Consider the following 24,190-nt stretch of genomic DNA (forward strand, 5'->3'; position numbering starts at 1 on the left):
GAGGGTTCAATTAAAATTTATCTAGGTCATTAATATGATGTTTTAATTGGACATGGGGGCCTCTCAAATACAAGTTCTAATACATTATTTGACCCATCTAGAAAAAAGGAAAAAAAAATACATTATTTGAGCGGGTGGTTGCTTCTGCACAAACTTTATGTACTTTTAAAACACTATTTCGGTGGTTGCCTGCAAAAATTTTTATGTACTTTTAAAACACCATTTGGGTGGGGCTGCAGAAATTTATGCAGTGACAGTTAGTAACATATACTGAAAAGATTTATTAACAAAAACGTACTTCCTAATCTCAGCTACACCTTTGGTGCATATCCACTTGTTTTGTTTGCAATCTTTTCCCATACATTTGCCAGCTTCTCTGCATACCCTGCCTGTTACACAAATGAGCTGTAACTTAAAAGGGTCAAATCTGACTAAATGATGAGAAATGATATACCCTCCTAGAAATCCATTGGTCATATTCATGTGATTTTAAGAGAATTTGTAGAAGAATAACTTAGGAGGATAAATCACTTTCCCTAATTTAAGTAACAACATATGAATGACTTGTTTTGGATATATCAGGTAAAGTGTGTAAAATAGAAATTACTTACATATTAAACGAGTCCAACATGTGGAAAATCGTAAATCTCTTAAATGATTTTATCCAAAAAGGCTATTATTATCGTAATAACAGTCACTGCATCATAAGGTAGAAAGCTAATTATTTTCTATTTGAGAAACTACAATCTTTTTCTTCACTATTACAGAATTTAAGTTCTTTTGCCACCATAATGAACATTCAATACATTTTAGTCAGTCCAAAAAACCTTAAATATCTTATTTAAGTAGTGAAAACTAGTCTCTACTTAAAAATACTCTAATTAATACCTTTGATTATTAAAAAAAAAGAAAATTTACTAATTTTTTGTTGCGTCCATTTTTTTTTATAAAAAAGCAAGAGTGTTTGCGGATCAGCCTAATAGGGCCCTCTTACAAAATTACCAGTTTTGCCCGAATCCGGTTTTGACAGCTACCCAATATGCCACATCTTACAAATTTACTACCTGACCACTTTGCCATATCTACCCAATATGCTCATCCATATATTTATTCGAAAAGATGACACGGCCTCCATGTCCATATCACAATTTCCAGTGGAATGGAATGACCTCCAACTCCCAGTACCAAGCATCATAGATAATAAAGGGTACCTGGTTAGCGACGAATCCTCTCAACATCACAGTGAAATCGTCATGCCTCTCTTTGTCAAGTCTCTCGAATTCAGTCTTATTTATCTCCTGCATTACAGTATAGTAATAATAATCAACCATCGAGATTCGAGAACTCTCGATAGTAGTAAGAACGATCAAGATGGGGGTACATATAGACATGAAAAAGTGGGAGGCTTGGGTAACCAACTAGATAGTCGAAATATATAATTATGAAAGTGATACATAAAAAGGTTGGATTTAGCAATCCGATTTACTCTGTTTATTTTCCATTCATGAACAATCTTGGAGGTGGACATATGGGTGGGTTGGGTCACGGGTCAAATGTGTAAGTGTTTGACAGGTCAAAATGCATGAGGTTCACGCAAATCAATTCTAGCTCTATACATGTCTTATTTACAATTAAAAGTAACTAGTATGTCATATATACACTTTTAAAACCATATTATTTCAACCATAACCTATCTATTTGGATTAAATCATGGGCTTTTATGCATTATAATATAACTTGGGTGACTACCAATCCAGTTTCCCGTTAGCTATATTTTGAAGTTATTTTAACAATCAGACTCGTCAACCAAAGAACATAACCTGAATCAACACCGCCATAAGTAGATGGGTTAAAATCGCCACCTTTTGACCAAAATACTGAAGTAACAAAATAATACGTCAATCAATTTTTTATTCGCATGGCCACATATATACCTCAGTCATACAGATGCAAATACATAATTTTAAATTATAACAAAATTATAAAACTTAATATATGATTTAAAATCCAGGTCATTTTTAATGTTCATCAAGCAAGCGATACCACCAATTTAGCACAGCCATATACCCCATACGCCACAGCCCAATCGATCCATCTGGGCCCTTTAAGAGTCCACATTACAAGACACAAAGCATAGTAAAAAGTCCCATTTCTTTTTTGCATGTAAATGGTCATTTGGGCTAATTAAAATGCATATGGGCGATGTATGGTTTGGGTTATGTCACCTTTATACGTTCATATTCTTTGACTGCACGACTTTTAGCATCCTCCGTAACTCTCATGGTTTCTTTCAACTCCTCTATTTTCTGGATTCGAGACCTATCTTCACCAAATATCTTGAATGCAACTGCTTCAAGTTTTCTAATTCTTGAATGTAAAGTTGTAAGCTCTGATAGAAGAGTCTGTACTGTCAACAAAGCATTTGATCGATCTAAATATGCACTATTCACATCTAACATCACCCCAAGGTAGTCATGAAGTTTGTCCTGTGCCACCAAAGCAAATTTAAATTAATAAGGGAAAAACAGTATGTTACTCGTACAGATTAACGTATAGAACAGTTACCAGATGTTTGATCGTTTGTGCATTCAATTCCCGATACAATCTACTTGCATTAACAGTGGAATTAGCCATGTTTTTCATATCTCCAGCTCTCGTTTTCTGAGCGACAAACACGGCTTCCTCAGTCTCGAATTTAGCTAATTTAACAAATGCTAGCCCCAATTCACCCATGGTTTCTGCAGTGTCTTGTTAGCTTTTACAAGAAATTCAGCCTGTATTTTCATAAGATAAGGAAATTAACTTGTATAACATTATGATCAGACGTTAACCTATTGTGCCAAAAGAAGATAGTGTTCACCAAGTCAACTAACTATACCTACACCTAATGTTCAAGTCAGTAACCAGTTTGAGGGCCTCTGTGGGATTAATACTGAGATGTTAGCATTCCTATTGTTTCACCTAATGAGAGAGCTAATCCAGACCCGGTTAATAAACCAGATGACCCTAGTGACCCTAATGGCCATATCGACGAGGGGGGGGAAGTAAAATAGAATAATGGTCACTCTGCCCACCTCATGATGCTGGATAGTTAGGGGTTTCCTTGTTAGTCCAGCTCTTATGTATTGTGTTATTTCAGATTGCTACACTAATTTCATTTGTTCTCATATGGGAGTACTGGGACTGTCTGGGACTCCCTAACTGATTTATTTATTCTATGCAACTTGGGCTTACCACTGGTGCCCAAGAGTGCTAGTTTATAATTATTATTTTATTTCATTTTAGTAAAATTTTCCAAGGGACAACTTGTCCATTTACCAAAACAAAAAAGAATTACACAACAAATAGGTTGGAGCATTTTGAAAAAGGTACTGATAGTTAAGTTTTGGGCAAATTAGTTTTTAAGGTATCCAAGTTTTCAGTGGTTGACTTGGTTAACACAATTTTCTCTTTCTGCCAACAAAATTAGTTTTTAAGGTATCCAACTCTTCGTTTTTAAGGTATCCAACCAGTGGTTATAGTTAACTTGGATACCAATTTTCATAACTTAAATACCATTTTTCTCACTGGTTGACCTGGTTAACACAATTTTCTCTTTTTGCCAACAAAGTTACTCCTCTATTTATATTTAAACGATCTCAAGAAGGTTAGGCTAAGTTTAGTGACTACAGACCTACAGTCATACCATATCTTCAAAAACAAACAAAACAACAAAGTAAGCAACAATTTTGGGAATTTAACTACCAATTTAGAGCCTACTCAAGATAATACCAACTTGTTACTTTACTTAATTAACAATGGGATCTCTACATAGCACTGAGAACTATTACAGAACAACACACTACTAAAGCATACCAGACTCTCTCACCATAAAACACAGAATCAGAAGTATAAGTAAGCTTAAAGATTTACAACGGAGATTCATATAAACCTTACAGAACCCAAATAATTCATTTGACTTGAAGAAACATAAGTAGAGAAAAGCATGAATCTTGCAGAGAGGCTTTCAGTAGATGGGAAGTATTTAAACTTCATGAACCGATTTCTTTTTTGGCCATTTATATTCTTTCCTCTCCTCTCTGTAAATACAATATTACTTTCATGGAATGATGCTTTTTCTCGTAATCCCGAAAAACTCCTCAAAAGAAGAATAATAACTACTGTATTTAAAAAAATAAGAGTTGAAGTAAATAAAGAAGAGAACGACTTCATATATATGCATTCAATAGAAAACAATAACAGTTAGGAAATAACATAATTAGCAAATAATTCAAGAAATAGATAGATTAAAATTCAAAAATTAAATCCATCATGAACTATCATGTCCTAGGGAAATACATCTGATCAAAGACTCTTAATTATACTTCAAAGATGTTGTATATGCTTATAACCACCACCAAGGTGGCCTAGTGGTCAAGCTCCCTGATGATCTCACGTCTCAGGTTCAAACCTCCCTACAAAGCATCTTGAGATGGACAGAGAGGGATAGCTCGGCTAGGCTGCATATATGAGAGTGAAAGACTCGCCTCCCCGAATCCCCGGGTAACAAACTCAGGGAAACCTCCCCGTTTACTATTTTAGATGGTTTATCTGTATATGGTTGTGTCTACTACTACAGTTTGATATTCCTCGATAATTATCTGTGTTTTACTCAATTAAAACTTTACCTTGCATCTAAGCATTTCAATTGCTAGCATCTCCTAACCTGCCAATCGCCATATTACACAACACCCACGGCCTAGAGTCCTAGACAACTATGAGTATCTTTCTCTGCATACATTGAGAATTTAGCAACATATTAAATCTCTCATAGTCATTTACAGGTGTTCGGATATGTGTTTTGAGAAGATTATCAAACTATTATGTTTAATATGTTTGCACTGTGTATTGCTAAGTTCCCTTCCAAAACTTCTAATCGTCGACATTTCCTACTTTCCGGTCACCACATTACACAATGCCACGCCCAAAACTGCTCTAAGTATCCTTCTCTGTACAAGTAGAAACATATACAATCTCGGAAATGCGTCTTGAGTATATCATCCAACCATTACATTTGTAAAATGCAAATAATCAGGTAACATCATTTAGGGAAATTAATAAAAGTGGCTCTCTGCATTTCCTGTTTTGATAAAAACCAGCTTTTACAAAAATGCTAAGTCAATCCCAAACTCCCTCTTAAGCGCATGTAGTTCACCAATCAAAATCCAAATATCATAATCAAACAAGCCAACTAACAACTAATTCGACATTAAAAACAACACAATAAAGAAAAAAACGAACCTGAGTACACACTTTACCCAACCGCACCTCAAACTCCCTCAACTTCCTCTTCTTCTCCAAAAACTCCATATCGTCTTCCACAACCAAAGGCGCCTTCGTCGCACCCCATCCAAACGTAACCGACTGCTTCAACTCCTTAAACCGTCTAACCAACTCTCCTCTTCCTATCATACTCTCACTCTTCACCCATTCCACCTTCTCTTTCGTCAAAAACACTCTCAAAATCTCACTATTCCGAATAACCGAATGATCACAAAGCTTCCTCAGATACCTCTCCAAATCATTCCTCCTCATTTCAACAAACTCAACCTTTTGCATCACTTTACTCTCAACCACACTTTTATCCGGCCTTATCGGCACGAAATAGCCTCGATAACATTCCGATAACCGGTCCGATACCTTCACAAATTCATTAAACCTTCTCCTAACACTAAATTCACTTCCATTAAATTCATTCAAATTCGTCCGTGTTGTTATTAAGTAAGTCGTGTATGTATTGTTATTACTTTTATTAACTGTATCTATATCTATTTCCTTTTTAGGATCAGTGACGGTTATTTTTAAGTAATCGGAAACTGTCTCCGGAGATGACGTGGCGCCGGAGTTTTCGCCGGAATTAAGATTGAAGGATTTGGAAACGGCTTCAGCGTATGACGAAGGTTCGATGAAGGAAGTGGAGGTAAACGACGTCGTTTGAGTTTCTTCATCCTCGTGTGTCATCATTTTGTAATATTATTATATAAATGTATGTAGACAGATTATTAATAGTGGTGGTCTGGCGGAGCGATTGAGATCATCGCCCGCGGTGGAGATTACACGGCGAGGGTTGACTTTTTATTAAGTTTTTCATTTTTTTATTAAGTTTGACTTTTGAGATATCTATATCTATACTTCTATACTACTCGTACTATATAAAAATTATAACCAAATGTTAAAAGTTTACATTTTTAAAACGCGCAAAATTACTATTTAACCCTTAATTACACAATCATGATTACATTATCTTTTAAAAGATATATACTACTCTTTTAAATCAAATATCTTTATATCAAATACCTACACCACTTAATGCATCAGCCGCCACTAACTATCACTATAATCGCTGCCGCATTGCGCAGGTAAAAATGTGTATATATAAGAATCAATTAAATTGTATAACTATATAAGAATCAATTAAATTGTAATTTTATTTTGTTTTTTGGAACATTAAATTGTAAAAATGTGTTTTTGTGGTGTTACCGTGCTACTTAATGATTTGGGCTTTGCAAATGTACAGCTAAAGCCCATATGTAGTAAGTACACCATAAACGTATGACTAGAAGACATTTTCTAATAAAAAATTTACTCTTATATTGTTGTGATACATTTCATATAAGCAATTTGTAATTAGTTCTAATTCTTATTCTTATTTACGTTGAACCCTCGATGCAACCGTTTGAAAATTTGTTTGAAACCTAACATGGTGTACTCATATCAACTTGTCACATCTCATTAGTGTTTTTTTATTAATTATTTCAAATAAAATAAGATCGAATCAGAACGAGATCATCTTATTATCAGGATCGAGATCCTATACAGATATTACACTTTTCTATAGATCCATTATAGAGATTTTAACACTCTTGATTTTAGGTTTATATATCAATGATTAAATGGAATCAACATTTTCAACTAGTAACATTATTTCGATATATTTTTAGACACTGCACTTGGAAGTCTATGTGTGTGACTTTGGCAATGTTCACCAAAAGGTATTATCTCATACGAGCCACATTTATCAAAACAATTTTCATTTTCACAGATAGTCATTAAGAATATGAATGTGGTACTTCATATGCTATAAGCCTATAAATACATACCAGTATGCGATTCAAAGACATAAATCGAGTAATCCGGGCCTTTGGCTTTCTTATCTAGACTTTATTTTCCTAAAGACCTTGTCTAACCATATATATGTTGGAAACAACTTATCAAATAATTCTATCTATATTTATTAATTTACAAATGTGATAAGGAAGCCGAAAAATCTTTGTTGTTCCACTCTTCAATTGAAAGCAAGATAGTTCTTTTCTACTTTGTTTTTTGTCATTTCAAATGTTACTTCATACACCTAAATCATTTGAAAACTTAGCTTTTCGTAACCACTATTTTCAATATTGTAATCAACTGCTTTACAAGAAGAAATTAAGAAAAGGAAAACACATGTGGTGCATATAATCCATATATACACTTTAATCCAAACTAATGTTCCATCACAAATGGAAAAGAAGAAAATTCATAAGTGTATACATTCAAAATGGATATTCGTATCATTGTATCATTCCACTTCCCCTTTTTTAAGATGCGTTTGGTCATACGAAATTACGAAGTATATTGTTGCTTTTAAGGTTACAAGTAATTATTGAGTAAAAATATATATACCAAAACTCCAAACAAGAAATCAAATATTTAAAAACCGTTGAACCGACAACTCATTCTGCTAAGAGGACTCACGGCACCCTTGTCCTTAGCTCGTCTTCCATCCATTCTCCGATGAAGGACGACTGCACACCACTAGGTGTGCAGTGCCGGCCCTGCTGCTGGGCTAAGTGGGCTCAAGCCCATAGAAGCAAACTTGTAGGGGGAATGGGCTTTTAATCCAAATTACTCGTAGTATATAATTGGTTCATGTTTTGTTTTCCACATTTATTATATTAAGCTCATTGAGGATTTGCATTATATAATTATATATAAGATAGAATCATGGAATTATAGAAAATTATAAACGACAATAATATCATGCTTTTTTTTCCACCGTTTATTTAATCTATATATATGAACTAGTTGTCAAATCTTTTGTTTGTCATTTTTCAGCCACAAACTTTAATACTCCGTAATTTCTATAAATTATTTGATCAGACAATTTTTTCTTTTCAAAAACCCACCAAATATATTAGTAAAAAAAAAATGCATAGCTTTTTTCTAACTATTTTGGCTTATGCTTTAAGTGATATCTATCTATAATTTTTGATTTCTTTTTATATTTTTGTTTATGCATGTAGTTTAATATAGCCTATTATACTTATATGTTTAGATTATGACAAATGAATTGAAGTTTTTGTATAAAAAATGTACGTTGATATCATTTTAAAGATTTGTATGTTGTAATCTCAATTCAAAGTTTACCTCCTTAAATTGTAAGTTTGTAATTTTTTATTTTATAATTAAAATCGGTACGGGGACGAGGCATCTAGCTGGACTAGGTTTCAAACCCTTATAAAAACTTGTCTCGTGTTATGTTAAGTTATTGAAATGGGCAAATTTATGAGCATCTAGCCCTGAGCATCCAAATCCCCAGGACCAGCTCTGTAGGTGTGACTCGTCCGCCCTCCATTTTCTGCTTGTCCGTCCCCACAGGGGCGGAACTCGTTCTTGTTTTCTATTTTATTATTTTTTTTTTTTAGATTTTAACGGCTTTATCCAAAGTTTTCAAAAAAGATACACATTTAGTCCCTTTAACGGCCAGATTCCACATTTTGAATAATTTTACATTTTTGGTTCTTATTTATCATCTATATATACAAACCATTTATTTTTTTTATTTTTTACATAAAAAACACATTCTTTTAAACAAAATAACAAATATTCATAAACACAGACACATTTTCAAAAGAAGCATGACAAACAACATACCAAATATGACCGTCTTTGATGCAAAAATAGTTATGCAGAATCACATGCTTAACGATTATAGACACAGATCTGGAGTTAACAATGTGACTCAGAGCATAACTTCTAATACAAGGCGGCTTACACAACTAAAATTGGACGACTTGAAACTGTAGGCCGGATTCGTAATACGTCAAAGATGAGTATGTTATTTATCTTCACGGAAGATCAAGTGGCTGGATTAAATTATTTTCCAGCTTACCACTGTCTCTTTCACTTTGAGTGCCACGTTAGACCACACAGTATTCTGGCAAGGCAATGTCATTAGTGGTTGTCCTATAGATTACCAGACTGACCTTGGGAAGGTGTACGCATCTTCTCAACCCGGTGACGCTGTCGGGTCTCTTGAACCCTATCGATACATTCATCGCAATGACAGTGACAGTACTGTGGACTCAGACTATTCAGAGTGTTAGTATTATGTATTTTAATATTATTTAATGTTTTAGTATTATGTGTGTTATAACTATTATGTAGGTTTTAGTATTATGTATGCTTTTTAGTCTTTATTAATGTTTTATTATGTACGTTTTTATTAAAATGAAAGAAAAAATATTATTGTAGTATGTTTTTTTTATTAATGGAGTATATGAATTTTGTTATAATTTTGGAGGGTTAAAAGTGAAAAGTTTAGATAAAAGTGTAGAATTAAATAAATAGTGGGTCCTAGATTAGTCTTGGCATTGTGAGTGTTTTGAGAGATTAATCCTTGGTTAGCCCTTAGGCTGATATAGAGCTGATTTGGTGCTGACATGAATTAGTCCTTGGAGAATGAGTAAAAAACACTGTGAGTGCTCTAACTACACAAAACTTTTTAGTCACTTCGTTGCTCCATTGAAATGTACAAACTGAACTTGGATATTGTGAGTTTGTGATACTTCTACATGTTTAAATTTTGAAGGATCTCGTGCCGTAGAAATAATTCCTCTTTTCTTTTTTTGATTTTGAGGGTTTTCTTTTTGGTCGTTGAATCGATGGCTAAAAAATGTATCGGATTCATTGCCAAGGTTAGTAGCTATCGAAAAAGCACATATTTTTCTTAGAGGCCACGTCACTTGGTACTTTGAATGAAAACCATATATACAATTGTCATTGTCATCTTTGTGTGAACGAGTTCAATGATAATGAATTAATTTAATCATCCATCCGATGTTGATGAATTAAATCCAATGCAAGTGTCATCTCATGTTCAACATATATAATATCTATATAATATTGTATGTATCTTATGAGCACATAAAAAGATCCATTCCATAGTAGCCATAAAATATGACCCACGCATGGAGCCATTAGCCATAGTAATCAAACAACAAATAAAAATATCAATATCGGTGCACATGTTTTTTTTCATAACTTTAAATTCTGATCTTTTACTAATATAATGTTGCCAATTTTATTTTTTATTTTTAAGTTTTTCCTTAATAACTTAACATTTAATTGGTTCATCTAATTTAACACATCAATTTGTTAAAATATATTTGTATTTAGTTTGTATACATAACATATTTAGTTTGTATACATAACATTTAGTTTGTATACATAACATTTCTCTTTCTATTATATTGCTTGCAAAGTGAGACACATGAGTCAGAAAGCTTTCTAAACTCTCTAAACATATGATTGTTGACATCGTATGTATTAAGAAGTTGATTTTTAATAACATTTAAAAAGGAACCAATAATGATTGCTAAAATTCTATAAACATATACAATTCAAATCATTAGATAGTTATATACACTGTCATTAAATCCATTTAAATTAAATCAGAGACGGAGCCAGAAAAGTTTTTGTAAGGGGGCAATTTTAAAAGTCGTTTTTCATACTTATGAGAGTCGTATCTGAGAATGTAAAAGAATTGGTCCCTAGCTCGGAAATAGAAAATGGACCGTCAAAAGAATTTCGTTCCTCACACCAAGTGTAACCCTCATATATAAAGAATTCCAGTTTTTTAAATAAATAAAGACCACACGTGTCAGGTAATTTCTTATTAAATGAAAACGTATTCAATCATAATGCAAGAACCCGAAAAATGTATTTTTTTATGAAATAAATAGTTTGTATATATATATTTCCTACATAACTACTACTACTACTACTACTATTATTATTATTATTATTATTATTATTATTATTATTATTATTAGTTGTTTGTCATAAATATATTAATTTGAAAGAAAATAATTTTTTCACAAACAACTAAACTATTAATGTATTACACATTTACATACTCAAACAAATAAAGTCTTTTATAACTTTTTTTCATTCTTTCTATTTAAAGTTACGAGTAATACAACTCAAGTTTTTTAATCTATCAATGGAAAGATCTATCTAAAAATTAATGTTTCGATAACCAATGACTTACAAAAAATATACTTATGACAACGAAGATAATATTTGTATGTATTTCCTATTATTTTTTCTTATTTTTTTTTTAAATTACAAATATAACATTTAAAATTTTAAAAATTACATTGTACCAAAATTGGAGTGGGGACAACTAACCCCGCTACCCTCATTGTGAATCCGTCCTTGAAATAAATGATAGTGTACATGAAAGAAATATATATATATATATATAGGTGCATATTGTTTGGTTTTTCGTAGTGTATTACCAAATACACAAGTCATTAATTTTATGTGAGAGGTGAAGGTGGGGTTGTCGCAATTTAACTTTGGGTAAAAACCTTTTACATCTTTTATTTCATAAAAATCAGAGCCCATTTATTCAAAACATATTTAAAAAATTTCCACCTAATCATTTTTCTCTGATTTTAAATTCTCTTTATGAAATCATTATAGTGACGACACTATACTCTTTGCAGTACATTAATAGACAAATCTTACTCACCGAAAGATAAAATGAGAACCCAAGAATAGTTTGTATATATTTTTTTCCACTAATTCGTTATCACAATGTTGAATGTACTAACTTGTGACACCATAAGTAAATCTTTGACTAAATTGTCGGTTAAAAATTGTCAACATGTATTTACATTTCTATCGAAGTTGCTTTTGTTTTATTATTCAAACTCTTCTAAAATGAAAACCTATAAAGTCTAACCTAATATAAAAAGATTACCTGAAATTATCTTAACGTACTCAATAATATGAGGGACATTGCTTTTTTCTTGGTCACTTGATCATATCATAACTCCTTTTTCTTGAGCATGCCTTTGTTTCATAAACACCATCAAATCGTTTTTCACATTAGTTTTATGATTCACATCAACTTTATTAATTACACAAGTGATTTCATTTTTATTTTAAATTCATACATATACACGTTAAATTCTGTTTGTACAATGGATTAGGTTAAAGGATTTGGAAGCGTTTGATGGGTTGTTAGGCGATTCCCTGTTGGTAGGAGTCTTCCTCCCTTGTACGCCGGTTTAGTTATGTTTAGATCTCTTAGGGTTTTGTCCGTGGATCGTGTATGTGTTTTAGGGTTTTTCCCGTAGTAGGCATCATGATAATGATTAGGGTTTTCCCCCTTTTATAGCTGCTTTTTCGTGGAGAATAAGTCTCTCACGCGTCTTTTATCTTTGGTAACGATCTCCCTTATTTAAGGAAGTGATATGATCGTATCTTTTCATGTTTATCTTCTTTTCCCCAGGCTATGTGATATCCTGGGTGACCTTTAAGCCTACCTAGGGTGAAGCTTTATTCTGGGTGACGGTGGGTACACCATCAAATTCAAAATGTAAAAGGAATAATGGTTAAAACAAAACTAACTGTATAGTTTAATTTAAGAAATAACTCGTAGATAGTAATTTGGACATACCTAGATCTCATAAATTTAAGCATAGGGTGAACTTTTGCATATCACCTTCTCTTGTGATCTTTCTTCATTACATTTTATTCGAAAGACTAATTTGAAATAGTGACGGATCGTATCATCGTAGTATCATCGTATCATCAGTGGTATCACCCGTTCGTATATATTCCAACACCAAGACATCAATTCTTGAAAAAACCAATTTTTATGAGAGAAACCTCTTTGTAAGATAGGGGTATGTTTTGACACTTCAACTTAAGCTAAAATATACTCGTGTGAAATAAACTGGTCTATAGACTCGTGTGAATTTAAAAATGATGTACAGTAATGATCTGTAAGTATTTGAATGGACAGATAAGTATACTTGAAAATGTTGTTTATGTGTATAAAGTACTGTGTATCATTATCATGTATGAGTCTTTAATTTCATGAGATTTAGATTTTTGTATGTGTATTCGTTATTTTTATTTGTGTTGGATTTCTTATCTCTTTTAGAGTAGTTTATAAAGTAAAATGATTTTTTTTTTTGTTTGGTAAAGAAAAAAGAAATTTTCATTGATATTTGTATCTACAATGGATTATTATTTCAACGACAAAATGGCCAAAGGTATTATTTTGGGACTCATAAAATGGCCAAATGTATTATCTTCAATGGATTAAACATCAATATATTCGTTAAATAACCTTCTATTAATTCTATGGATGATAATAGTCAAAAGCAACATGACTTGATAACCACTTTTCGATCTTGAAACATGACTAGGGTCCATCCCATATTTTTGGTTTAGATTGAATGGTAGTGTTTGTTTTTAGGGGTGAAATAAATAAAAAAGGAGAAAGACTTTTGCCTGGAAAAATAATTATTATAAAAAGAAAAGTAGAGCAAAGGATCCAACTTTGGATGGACAACCCACCAAACAAGGGAGAGAAGACATAATTATGAAACTATCTTTGTCACACTAACTAATCTTGTTTATTAACACCCAATTTTAACAGTATCTCACCTAAGCACGACTTTCTTTTAACTACTCACTTTGTTATCAGACATATATGATGACTTTTAAGCAATCTTATAGTCTTGTATCATCAATAACCATCGATTTTAATGAGTGTTAACTAATACACTATATAAAGGATTTATTAGTTTGATTTAATCAATACTGGTATACGTCTATCAAACTATAGGAAGCATTTAACTGTACGTTTGGAATGATTATCCGAAAACTAAGAGGATGGAAGCATCAATTTGTCAAGAGATGAGCTAAACCAATACCATAAGCACGGGCTTGTCGGTTGCTGGAAATCAATTTGGGAGTCGATATGATAAAGAGACGAGCTTATATGGGATTTCTATGTTTTATTCTCTTTAGTTGATTTATGTGTGTGCGGGTGTGTGGATATATCATATACGAGAGTAAGTATCCGCACATTGCGGCGGTAAGATGGTAGGGTGATAGGTCATAAGTTGTGATAGGTCATAGGGTGTGATTGCCATACGCCTTAGCTGTACAGGCTCCACCATCGAATTTAAAAATTTGTCAAAAGTATATCGAATGACATCTCTACTGCAAGAGCATGAAATTTTAAGAACATCCATATAATTTTTATAATTTATCGATTTACGGTTTTTGAGATAAAAGATTTTGAATGAATTAGAGAAATTTATGGATGAGAGAAAAAAATGAGTGGTTGAGATTTGAGGAAAGAGAAAAAAAAATGAGTAGTTGAGATTTATTCTAAGGGTATTTTGAATAAGTGATAGGAGTATTTTAGGGTTTTCACTTGTATAATGTTGAAAAAATAAAGGGAACAAATGCTTTATAATACAGGAGAGATAGAAATCTCCCAATAAATATAAAACAACCACCTAAATTAATTTTTTAAAAAGTCATAGCCATTAGATGAGAAACATGGTTGGATTCTAACCCTTAGATTAGTTTACTTGCATCATCTACCATATTTAGATTTATTCATTAAATTCACTATACTAAATTACTAAATATATTAAATACTAACTCATTTATATTTTCTTGAGATTTACGTTTACATCTAAAAATCAAACACTTATTTAAAAACTAAAACTCACATGGTTACATCTAAAATAATTATAATTATAGTTTTCTTTTTGGAGTAAACTTAATGTGGCTTATGCGATGGTATATATCCTACGTTGCATTTCATCAAGCTAAAACAGAACATTAAAATTACACTAAACGTTGTCAAAAAAAAAGTATTATACCACGTCTAATCGACAATCTTTATTATCGATTTAGAAAAACATTTTTGGTCTTTTATCTCTAGATGATTTTTGGGTTATTGTCGAGTATCCCTATAAATCTGTTTGTAGAAAATATATAGTTAGTTTTTGAGTTTTAGCTTAATGGTTGAAAGACCATCCTATTCAAAATTTTGTGTTCAAGTTTTGAGAGGACATAGGAAGTCCATTTATGAGAGCTTGACTTGGGTATATACCCAGGTTCTAAGAGGACAGTGTTTACTCCCATTAATCGTCTTGTCTTTAGGCGAATTAGTAGGGGGTTTACCCGCCATTGGGTATTTGAAATAAGCATTTCTACTTCAAGGTAGCTCTCTAACGCGGACCCAGTTAAAACAACATATGCTAGACTTTCCATTGTCGAATTGCCACACGAAATATCAAGCGAACATCACCTTTAAAAAAAAGAAAGAAAATATATAGTTATAGTTGGATAACTATTAATATTATACAATACAATATATTATATTATGTGGATATCAATTATGTAGACGTACATATCTAATTTAAACAACATATTTTATTTTTTTTTAGGTTTTCTTATAAATACTTATAAATTATGAGATGAACTCATGAACATGACTAATATTAATGAAAGGGAGGCTTTTAATTGGGTAATTTTTTTATATATAATTATTAATTTAAAGGTTGGAGGGTCTTTTCTACCATTTAGGTAGAAATGGAAGCAGTCTCTCTACTTGGGTAGAGGTAATGACTGCTTACATCTTAACCTCCCCAAACACCGTTGAGGTATTGGGGCTCAAAACCCACGGAAGGCGGAACTGAGTAAATTTCTTTCTTTCTTATTTTAAAAAAGGTTAAGAAAATGTAAATTGAGGTGTAAATATTTAATGACATCTGATTTAATTAACTTAAAAAAATTATTGAGAGTTGTAATTGGTTTAATATATATTAAAATTAAAATTAAAATTACTAATGTATATAAATCAACCCACTTTGCATATCACCAGGATTAATTTTATAATGGTTAAAACTTTATGTGTGAACAAAATATTTTCATTACGATATAGTTTATAAAAAATAAAACATGTTTATATTTATTGTTTGTTTGTAATTATAAGATTAAAAATGTATACGATTAATACCCAAACTGTTTTCAATATTTTCATAATTAGTTTTCAAAAATATTCTTTCCCAAAGGAAAATGATTAAACATTATGTTCTTTAACGAATCTTAATTAGAAAATGAATTGTATTAAAATTTACATCGGTTTATAATAGATATATATCACGTGACTTTAAATCAAAAGTATAATCAATCGGTGAAATAATATATAAATACATAATTAAGTATTTAAAAAATATATATAACACACTCATTGACTTAAAACCTTTATGAAATTATACCACTAAACATTATTAGATTTATATAACAAAAATAATTGTGTTATTACGAAAACTTAATAATTTCATCCCGCGTATTACGCGGGAAAATAGTCTAGTAGTAGAGATAAAAATGTATACAACAATAAAAAAAAATAAAAATTGATAGAGATATTTTGGTAGTTATGTACCAATCTATTACTAAGAAATCAATATTAAAACTAATGAGGTGAAACTGATGTAAGAAAATTGATTTCAAGTGATTGGCTCACCTTTGTTATAAAAAGTGTAACCCCAATTTTCGATCTTGCAACTAGATGTACGAGTCTCTTACTCCTCATTTGAGTCAATTACGTCGATTATAACGATTATAGAGAGATATATATAGATCTATAGTACTCCTTCCGTCCCAAATTAAATGTCCAATTTTGACTTGGTAAGTCTTTCTTCTCTAATTTTGATCGTAAATATTTTTGTTTGTACAATATAATACTAAATGAAAGTTATATCAATGAAAAGTACATCTAAAGCTTAATCTATCCATATATTTTACATCAAGTATTGTATAACACAAACAAAAATATTTACAGTCAAAGTTACAAAAGAAAGACTTCAATAGTCAAAATAGGACATTTAAATTGGGACGGAAGGAGTATAACAAAAGTATAGAACAAGTACAATTGTTGTGTTATATGGGGCTCATAATGTATGGTTCAGAGGTGTGCAGATTTAGTTATCGTCACAAACTAGGGTTGTCTATTAGGTCCAATTCGAATCCCAAATCAAGTAAGATAACTCAACCATAAGCTACTAACCTTACGAATCTTATTAAAATGTGTAAAACAAGTTTTCGGGTTGGTAAGTTAATTTCATGTTAGATAGCAAGGCTGGAGGTCCTATTCTACCTTTGGTAAAACCTGGAAGTAGCATCTCCACCTTTAGTAATGGTAAGACTGCCTAAATTTTCAACCTCCCATACATCGTCGACAACGGTATTGAGACCCAAAACCCGTGGAAGACGGCATTGAGAGTTACTTATACTTTTACTTTTTATCAAACAGGTTGGTAGGCCAACAAGCTGGTTTCAATTTAAATAAATAGATTTATGGTGAAACAAGTCAAACGAGTTGTCGGAATTGTTTTGCTTCCCCATTGTATCTGGTCAAAATGTAATGGTTTTAGGTCACGGGGGGTGGGGGGTGGAAAGGAAAAGAGCCACAATGAAATCGAAATAAGAACCAATTTAAAAAATTTTATTATTTTTATAAATGATAGTGCATATGCAATGAGAGTGCCTCACCCATGGGTTTTTTTTCCACAGCCTTGTGGAACATATGGAAGTGCCGAAATCGGTTGTTCATTCGGAGGCAGAATGCAAAACCTCAATCTTAGATACAGATGTATTGTATGGCCATTAATCTTCGTCGTCAAATAATTAGGTCTAAGTAACATATAAACTGCAATAAAAATATTGTCAAAAATACATTAATAAATAATAAGATTTGACCGTGACGTCAACCTATCTCAATTGGTTAATACTTCATATCATTGCTGTTGTTGAGGTTAAAGACTATAATCCAAAACAAAATTTACCCCACCTTATTTATTATTTTAGTTCTAACAAACTTATTTATTACGGTTAACATTAAGGTTTGGTCTTTACCATTTGGAACTTTAGCACGTAGCGATGAACTTTATGTTTCGTGTTCGAATTTTGTTGCTACTACCATCTTTTATTTGTTAAATATATACATATTTCCTATAATTAAATAAGCATTGCACAATTCCAAATGCAATGCGTGCCATTGGCCCAATCTAACATATTTGGTGACAAGTGACTTCACCTTAAAAGAGATCAAATTTAGGGCTTAATTTATCAGCATAATAATTAAAGTAATCAAAAAATACAGGAAAATATAGATAGTTCTACTTATGTTATTAAGTTACTAATAAAAAATTGTGTAAAAATTGATAAAAGAACCTGCAATGTAAATTATATAGTAATACCTAACACAAATTTCAAACACTAACACCGTGTTGTTTAGTTAACTTCAGAAAAAAGATGGGAGAGAAGAAAAGTTTTCCTTTTTAATCACCTAAAAAATGAGGAGAAAACTTTTGAAGAAAATTAGGAAAAAACAACTAAACTCCCCCCTTGAATCCTTAATTTCCATTCCTTCCTTTTCCACACTTAAAAAAATCTTAAGAATGCATTTTATAATTTTATCCTCTCCACCCTTAAAAAAACTAAACAATACAGTGTAAGCATATTATAAAAGGAATTGAGGCCTTACATTTTTTTTTTATTTTAGCCTTTAATAACTGTTGAGCCGTCTGAAACCTTTAGCATCGAAGAGATACATTTACACCATAAAGGGTGGATTTTGAAGCCATTTAATCCAAAATATACCGAGCATTTGAATAGTTGTACGATATGTGAGCATATGTTTTTCAAACACAAAAATGCACGAGATAGACAGATAGTAGACTTGAACTCAAATGTAACTAGATAAACATCTTCAAAGCTTAGATGTCCGTAACAGATCCTAGGACTTTGTATTTAGGAAATAAATCAATATGCAGGTCATAAAGTTTATATTGTTTTGCATATGAGATTTTTTGTTACATTCCAATACTGAAAACCGGCCCAAAAAACTATAGTCTTATGCGCCATAGCAACCTAACGGGCTAGCGTGGCACAGTGAGTCAGATTCTCTTTATAGCGCGCAAATGGGAAAAAAAATAGTTGTATCTACTGATTTCTGTTAAAGAATCAAACGACAGAGATACTTACAAATCTACATAATTAAATCTACTGATTTCTGTTAAAGGAAATCATGATGCTAATCTGTACGTTAGTGTAGAATAGAAGAGTAGAATTATAAAACAAGCATGCTCATGAAATCAAGTTAAATGATTACATTGTGATTTAGATTAGTGGGTGCACCAACTTGGGTTGGACCGTGGACCATTTTTCTTTTGTAGCTTGATCTTCAGCATCCATGGGCCATGAACTAAAACCTACTTTGCCAACATGAAACAACTCCCTTTATCTTCTCTATATAAGAGCCTCTTGTTTCTAACATTTCCAAACCATTCTTCCTACAAAAAAAGAATACACCATAACCCTTGACATGGAGCGCGTATTCAACAGTATAATTAGCACCACATTTCGCTCTTTCTTCCTAGTGAGCTTGTTGCTTCTTATTTCAAGTTTGACCTCTTCGGCAAATGCAAAGACTCACAACTATGACTTCGTCGTATGAGTTCTTTCTTGAAATTCTTCCTTTGTACTATGCTTATAATAAGTTGATTTGAAGTTGTTATATAATGCTATGTAATTCATTTGTGTTTAGGTTCAAGCAACAAACGTTAAGAGATTATGTGAAACCCATAATTCTATCACGGTCAATGGGCAGTTCCCGGGTCCAACCTTGGAAGTGAATAATGGCGATACTTTAGTGATACATGTTACAAACAAAGCTCAATATAATGTGACACTTCACTGGTAAAACTATATGCAAATAAATATAATCATTGGTAAAACCATATTGTAAAAAATATAAATGTAATCCTCACTGGTGTTGTTTATTGTATATTTTTGGCATTTTAGGCATGGTGTTAGACAAATGACGACTGCATGGGCAGATGGACCAGAGTTCATCACGCAATGCCCAATTAGACCAGGAGGTAGTTACACTTACCGGTTCACAATTTCAGGACAAGAAGGAACATTGTGGTGGCATGCACATAGCTCATGGCTTCGAGCCACAGTTTATGGTGCTATCATTATTCACCCGAAAGAAGGATATACTTACCCATTCCCTAAGCCAAATAGGGAATCAGTCATTGCTCTTGGTATGCAATTCATTTTCATAGTTAATAAACATTGTGCAACTTCAAAATTGAGATACCTGACACGTAGATGCTTATGACTATCAGGTGAATGGTGGGATGCAAACCCAATAGATGTTATAAGAGAAGCCACAAGAACTGGAGCAGCTCCAAATGTTTCTGATGCGTATACCATCAATGGACAACCTGGTGATCTCTATAAATGCTCTAGTAAAGGTTTGCTTCTATAAAACATACTGTCACATGAACAAGTCTGACTATTTGAAAACCAAAGCACTAGTGAAGAATGGACAGGTCAAGTAACAGGTCAAAATGGGTAAACTTTGGTACAGGTGAGGTTGATCTTAAAAGTTTTCTTATCCAACATTTTTATAAGTTATTGTCGCATCAGATATGATTACAAATATTACATACCTTATTACTTAAATATTATTGACATAAGAGGTTTCATTCATTAAAGCTACACTTAGGGTGACTAAAGCCATTTGACCCGTTTCTTTTTCAGCTGTTTTGGAGAACCTTAAACGTCTTACTTGACTCGTATAAATTTTAAAGGATTTAAATATGGTTTAAGTACTTTTTCTAATTCTGCTAGATACCCATTTTTTAAATGCAGAGACGGTCAGAGTACCAATAAATTCAGGAGAGACAAGCCTCCTTAGGGTCATCAACTCAGCCTTGAATCAACAACTTTTTCTCAAAATTGCCAACCACAAACTTACAGTGGTAGGAGCTGACGCTTCCTACGTAAAACCTTTCACCACCACAGTCCTCATGCTTGGACCAGGCCAAACCACAGATGTACTAATCAAGGCCGACCAGCCAGTAGGTCGATATTACATTGCTGCACGAGCTTATGCCAGTGCACAAGGTGCTCCATTTGATAATACCACCACCACTGCCATTTTAGAGTACAAAACTGCCTCTTCAAATCCCATTATGCCGTCTCTCCCAGCATTCAATGACACTGCAACTGCCACTGCCTTCACCACCAGCTTCAGAAGTCTGGAAAAATCCCTTGTTCCCACTGAAATAGATCACAATCTTTTCATTACTGCAGGACTTGGAATTAACCAATGCCCGCCAAAAACCCCAGCACGAAACTGTCAGGCCCCAAATGGGACCCGCTTCACTGCTAGCATGAACAACGTGTCTTTTGTACTCCCATCCAATTTTTCTGTACTTCAAGCATACCATCAAGGGATCCCTGGAGTTTATACTACTGATTTTCCTGCAAAACCTCCTGTGGCCTTTGACTATACAGGCAATGTAAGCCGCTCTTTGTGGCAGCCTACTCGTGGAACGAAGGTCTATAAGATGAAATACGGGTCAAGGGTGCAGATAGTGTTGCAAGGAACAAACATCTTCACTGCTGAGAACCACCCAATCCATCTTCATGGATATGATTTCTACATACTTGCAGAAGGATTTGGAAACTTCAACCCAAAAACTGACACTGCTAAATTTAACCTTGTGGATCCACCTCTCCGAAATACAGTTAGCTTACCTGTCAAAGGGTGGGCTGTCATTAGATTTGTTGCTGACAATCCAGGTAAAGATTGGGAAGCACATATATTGGGTCAGGCAAGGTGGGTAACAAGTCAAAAAAGTCAACTTCGTGTGGATCAAAATGATTCCATTCGGGTTGGCCTGATACAATTCCCTAGAAAAAAGTTCAAAATTTTATATGATAGTCATCACAAAAATTACATTTTGTCCATTTCACCCATTTCCTTTTAGCAACTATACTAGTTTGTTTTACCAGTTTTCTCTGCTATATATATAACAAATTCCATCAAACCTATTGAAAAGTTAACAAAAGTATCCTTTACTTTCTCAGGTACCTGGATTATGCATTGCCACTTAGATGTTCACATCGGCTGGGGTTTGGCCACAGTCTTTATCGTAGAAGATGGGGTCGGGCCAATGCAACAATTGGAGCAACCACCACCAGATTTACCTGTGTGTTGATATCAATGACCATCAAATTACACATCACAAAAATAGCTAGCGTTTTGTTGTCTAAAATTATATGTCTTCCCACATTGGGCCTATTTCTGTTTGTTTATGGTTTTCCTCATTATATTTTCCTCATCAAAAAAATAGCTAGCCTGTACCTACCCAAGCTGGTGTAGGACTTGACAGATAAATATATACTGAATACTATAATATATTGTACTTTATAATCAGAAATCAAACACCAACTTCTGTTACATTGTGGTGGAGCATATTGTTGTTTGTGTTTACAAAAACATCAAGATAAAATAATATGTGTATACTTGTGGCATCACAGTCAAATTATTACTGTATAAGAAAGTGAATATGGCACTGTCAAGGTGCATAGCCAGTCAAACATACATGAAGAGATGTTCTATAATTTGGCCAAAAATATATACAGATTTCAGTTAAGTTATAAAGATATGACCAAAACCATCACTCGGCAAGAAGTGGAAACAGTTGAATCGTTAGCTGCAGGTGTCGGGAATATGTTTGCTAGTGATCCTCGGTTGGCATAAAACAGTTGAAGCTTTAGGGTGACGGGCGTGGTTGCTCTATGTCAAAAATCAACACGGTGACATTCAGTCATACGTTGTCATGTGTACCAATCGTTGCCAAATCAAAAGGTGTGGATGCCAAATCATGCCAAAAAAACAGATTTTTTCTTATACAAAAATTAGGGCTCAGAATTGAGGGTCAGGACAAAAGAAAATGTGAAATCCGCCATAGCTTACCTCACCAACACATGGCTCGGATTTTTAATCTCCCTTTTCGACGTTTTCGTATTGATTATCTTCATAGCCCATTTTCTTATCGAATTCCGGCAACGTAAATATAGAAATCACAGGCAACGTAAATTTTAATCTACCTTTGGCATCCTTAACAAATATGGATCGTACATGCTTCAATTAGTAATAATTGTTTTAGATAAATTTAAAATTGTCTCGTGGCAAACATTAAAACCATGTTTTCACTCAATAAACAAATTCTTCTCAATCGCAATGATGGTCAGTCCAACTGCTCAAAGACATTACCAATTTTATCCAAGGTTTTGAGTTTGATCTTTAGGGATAGCAAAACCTTGTTTTCATTATGAATATTTGTAACGGCTCATGGTCAACATCTCGATGTCTAGGATATGTGTAAGGTTTCACCATTATATTATGAGACGGAATTGTTCGGCGAAAAAAAAAAATTCTTCTCAATCATCAATATATTACAGTATTATGTGATACGAATTAAGGAGTTATAAATGTATCATTGTCATGGGTATAACTAATTCTGTTAACGCCCAATCTAACAACATCTCACCTAAGCATATGACTTTTTTTTTCAGCTTCTCATTGTCAAATGAAAAACAAATTCAAGTTGCTTGCAATCATGAATAACTTATTAGAATGTCATTTTTGGTCATAGAAATTATAAGTTGCTTAAGTAATTAGAATTCCTCATATACTGAAACAGTTAGTTATCTAACTAAACTATAACTTTGTTTATTAATATCACATCATCATTATATAGCTGTTATAATTTAGGTTGCTGAACAAAACCAAGTTAAAACATATATAATAAATTACAGTTTAACAGATTGAATGAGTGTCACCTTTAAAAATAAAATCAAAGTAACCCTATCCATAGGATTTTTATAGAGGGAAGTGATATATTTACAACCTAAATTTATCATCTACAACAATTGGTTTTTTCAGATAGTTGTATATTATGTAATAAATACTTGTATTTGTTGTTAATGATAAATTTTTGTTGTGAGTATATCAATTCGCTTTTTATAGTTTAAAACAAATGTTATTGTTAATTGAGTAGAATCAAGCCAATGTGGGGTTAGCCCACTTGGTAGAAGCTCTTGCCTCTTGGTGTAGAGACCAAGTTTTAATCTTTGACATTGGGATAGTTGTATGATTATTTGCAAGGGCGTGCCTAGTAGGGGGGCAAAGGGG

At 32.8% G+C, this 24,190-nt stretch overlaps 1 protein-coding gene and 1 pseudogene across 1 annotated transcript; one reads left to right on the forward strand and one right to left on the reverse strand.

Annotated features, from left to right (window-relative positions):
* Window positions 1-6,111, reverse strand: LOC122585711 (annotated as a pseudogene).
* Window positions 6,112-19,493: 13,382 nt separating this feature from the next.
* Window positions 19,494-22,450, forward strand: LOC122586712 (laccase-12-like). The gene is made up of 6 exons (XM_043758702.1): window positions 19,494-19,642; window positions 19,739-19,890; window positions 19,996-20,240; window positions 20,325-20,453; window positions 20,854-21,789; window positions 22,078-22,450. Exons 1-6 carry the CDS (start codon window positions 19,517-19,519, stop codon window positions 22,206-22,208), a joined length of 1,719 nt encoding a protein of 572 aa, XP_043614637.1. The 5' UTR covers window positions 19,494-19,516; the 3' UTR covers window positions 22,209-22,450.
* Window positions 22,451-24,190: the final 1,740 nt, after the last annotated feature.

Source organism: Erigeron canadensis, chromosome 1 (genome assembly GCF_010389155.1).
Source record: "Erigeron canadensis isolate Cc75 chromosome 1, C_canadensis_v1, whole genome shotgun sequence".
NCBI lineage: Eukaryota > Viridiplantae > Streptophyta > Magnoliopsida > Asterales > Asteraceae > Erigeron > Erigeron canadensis.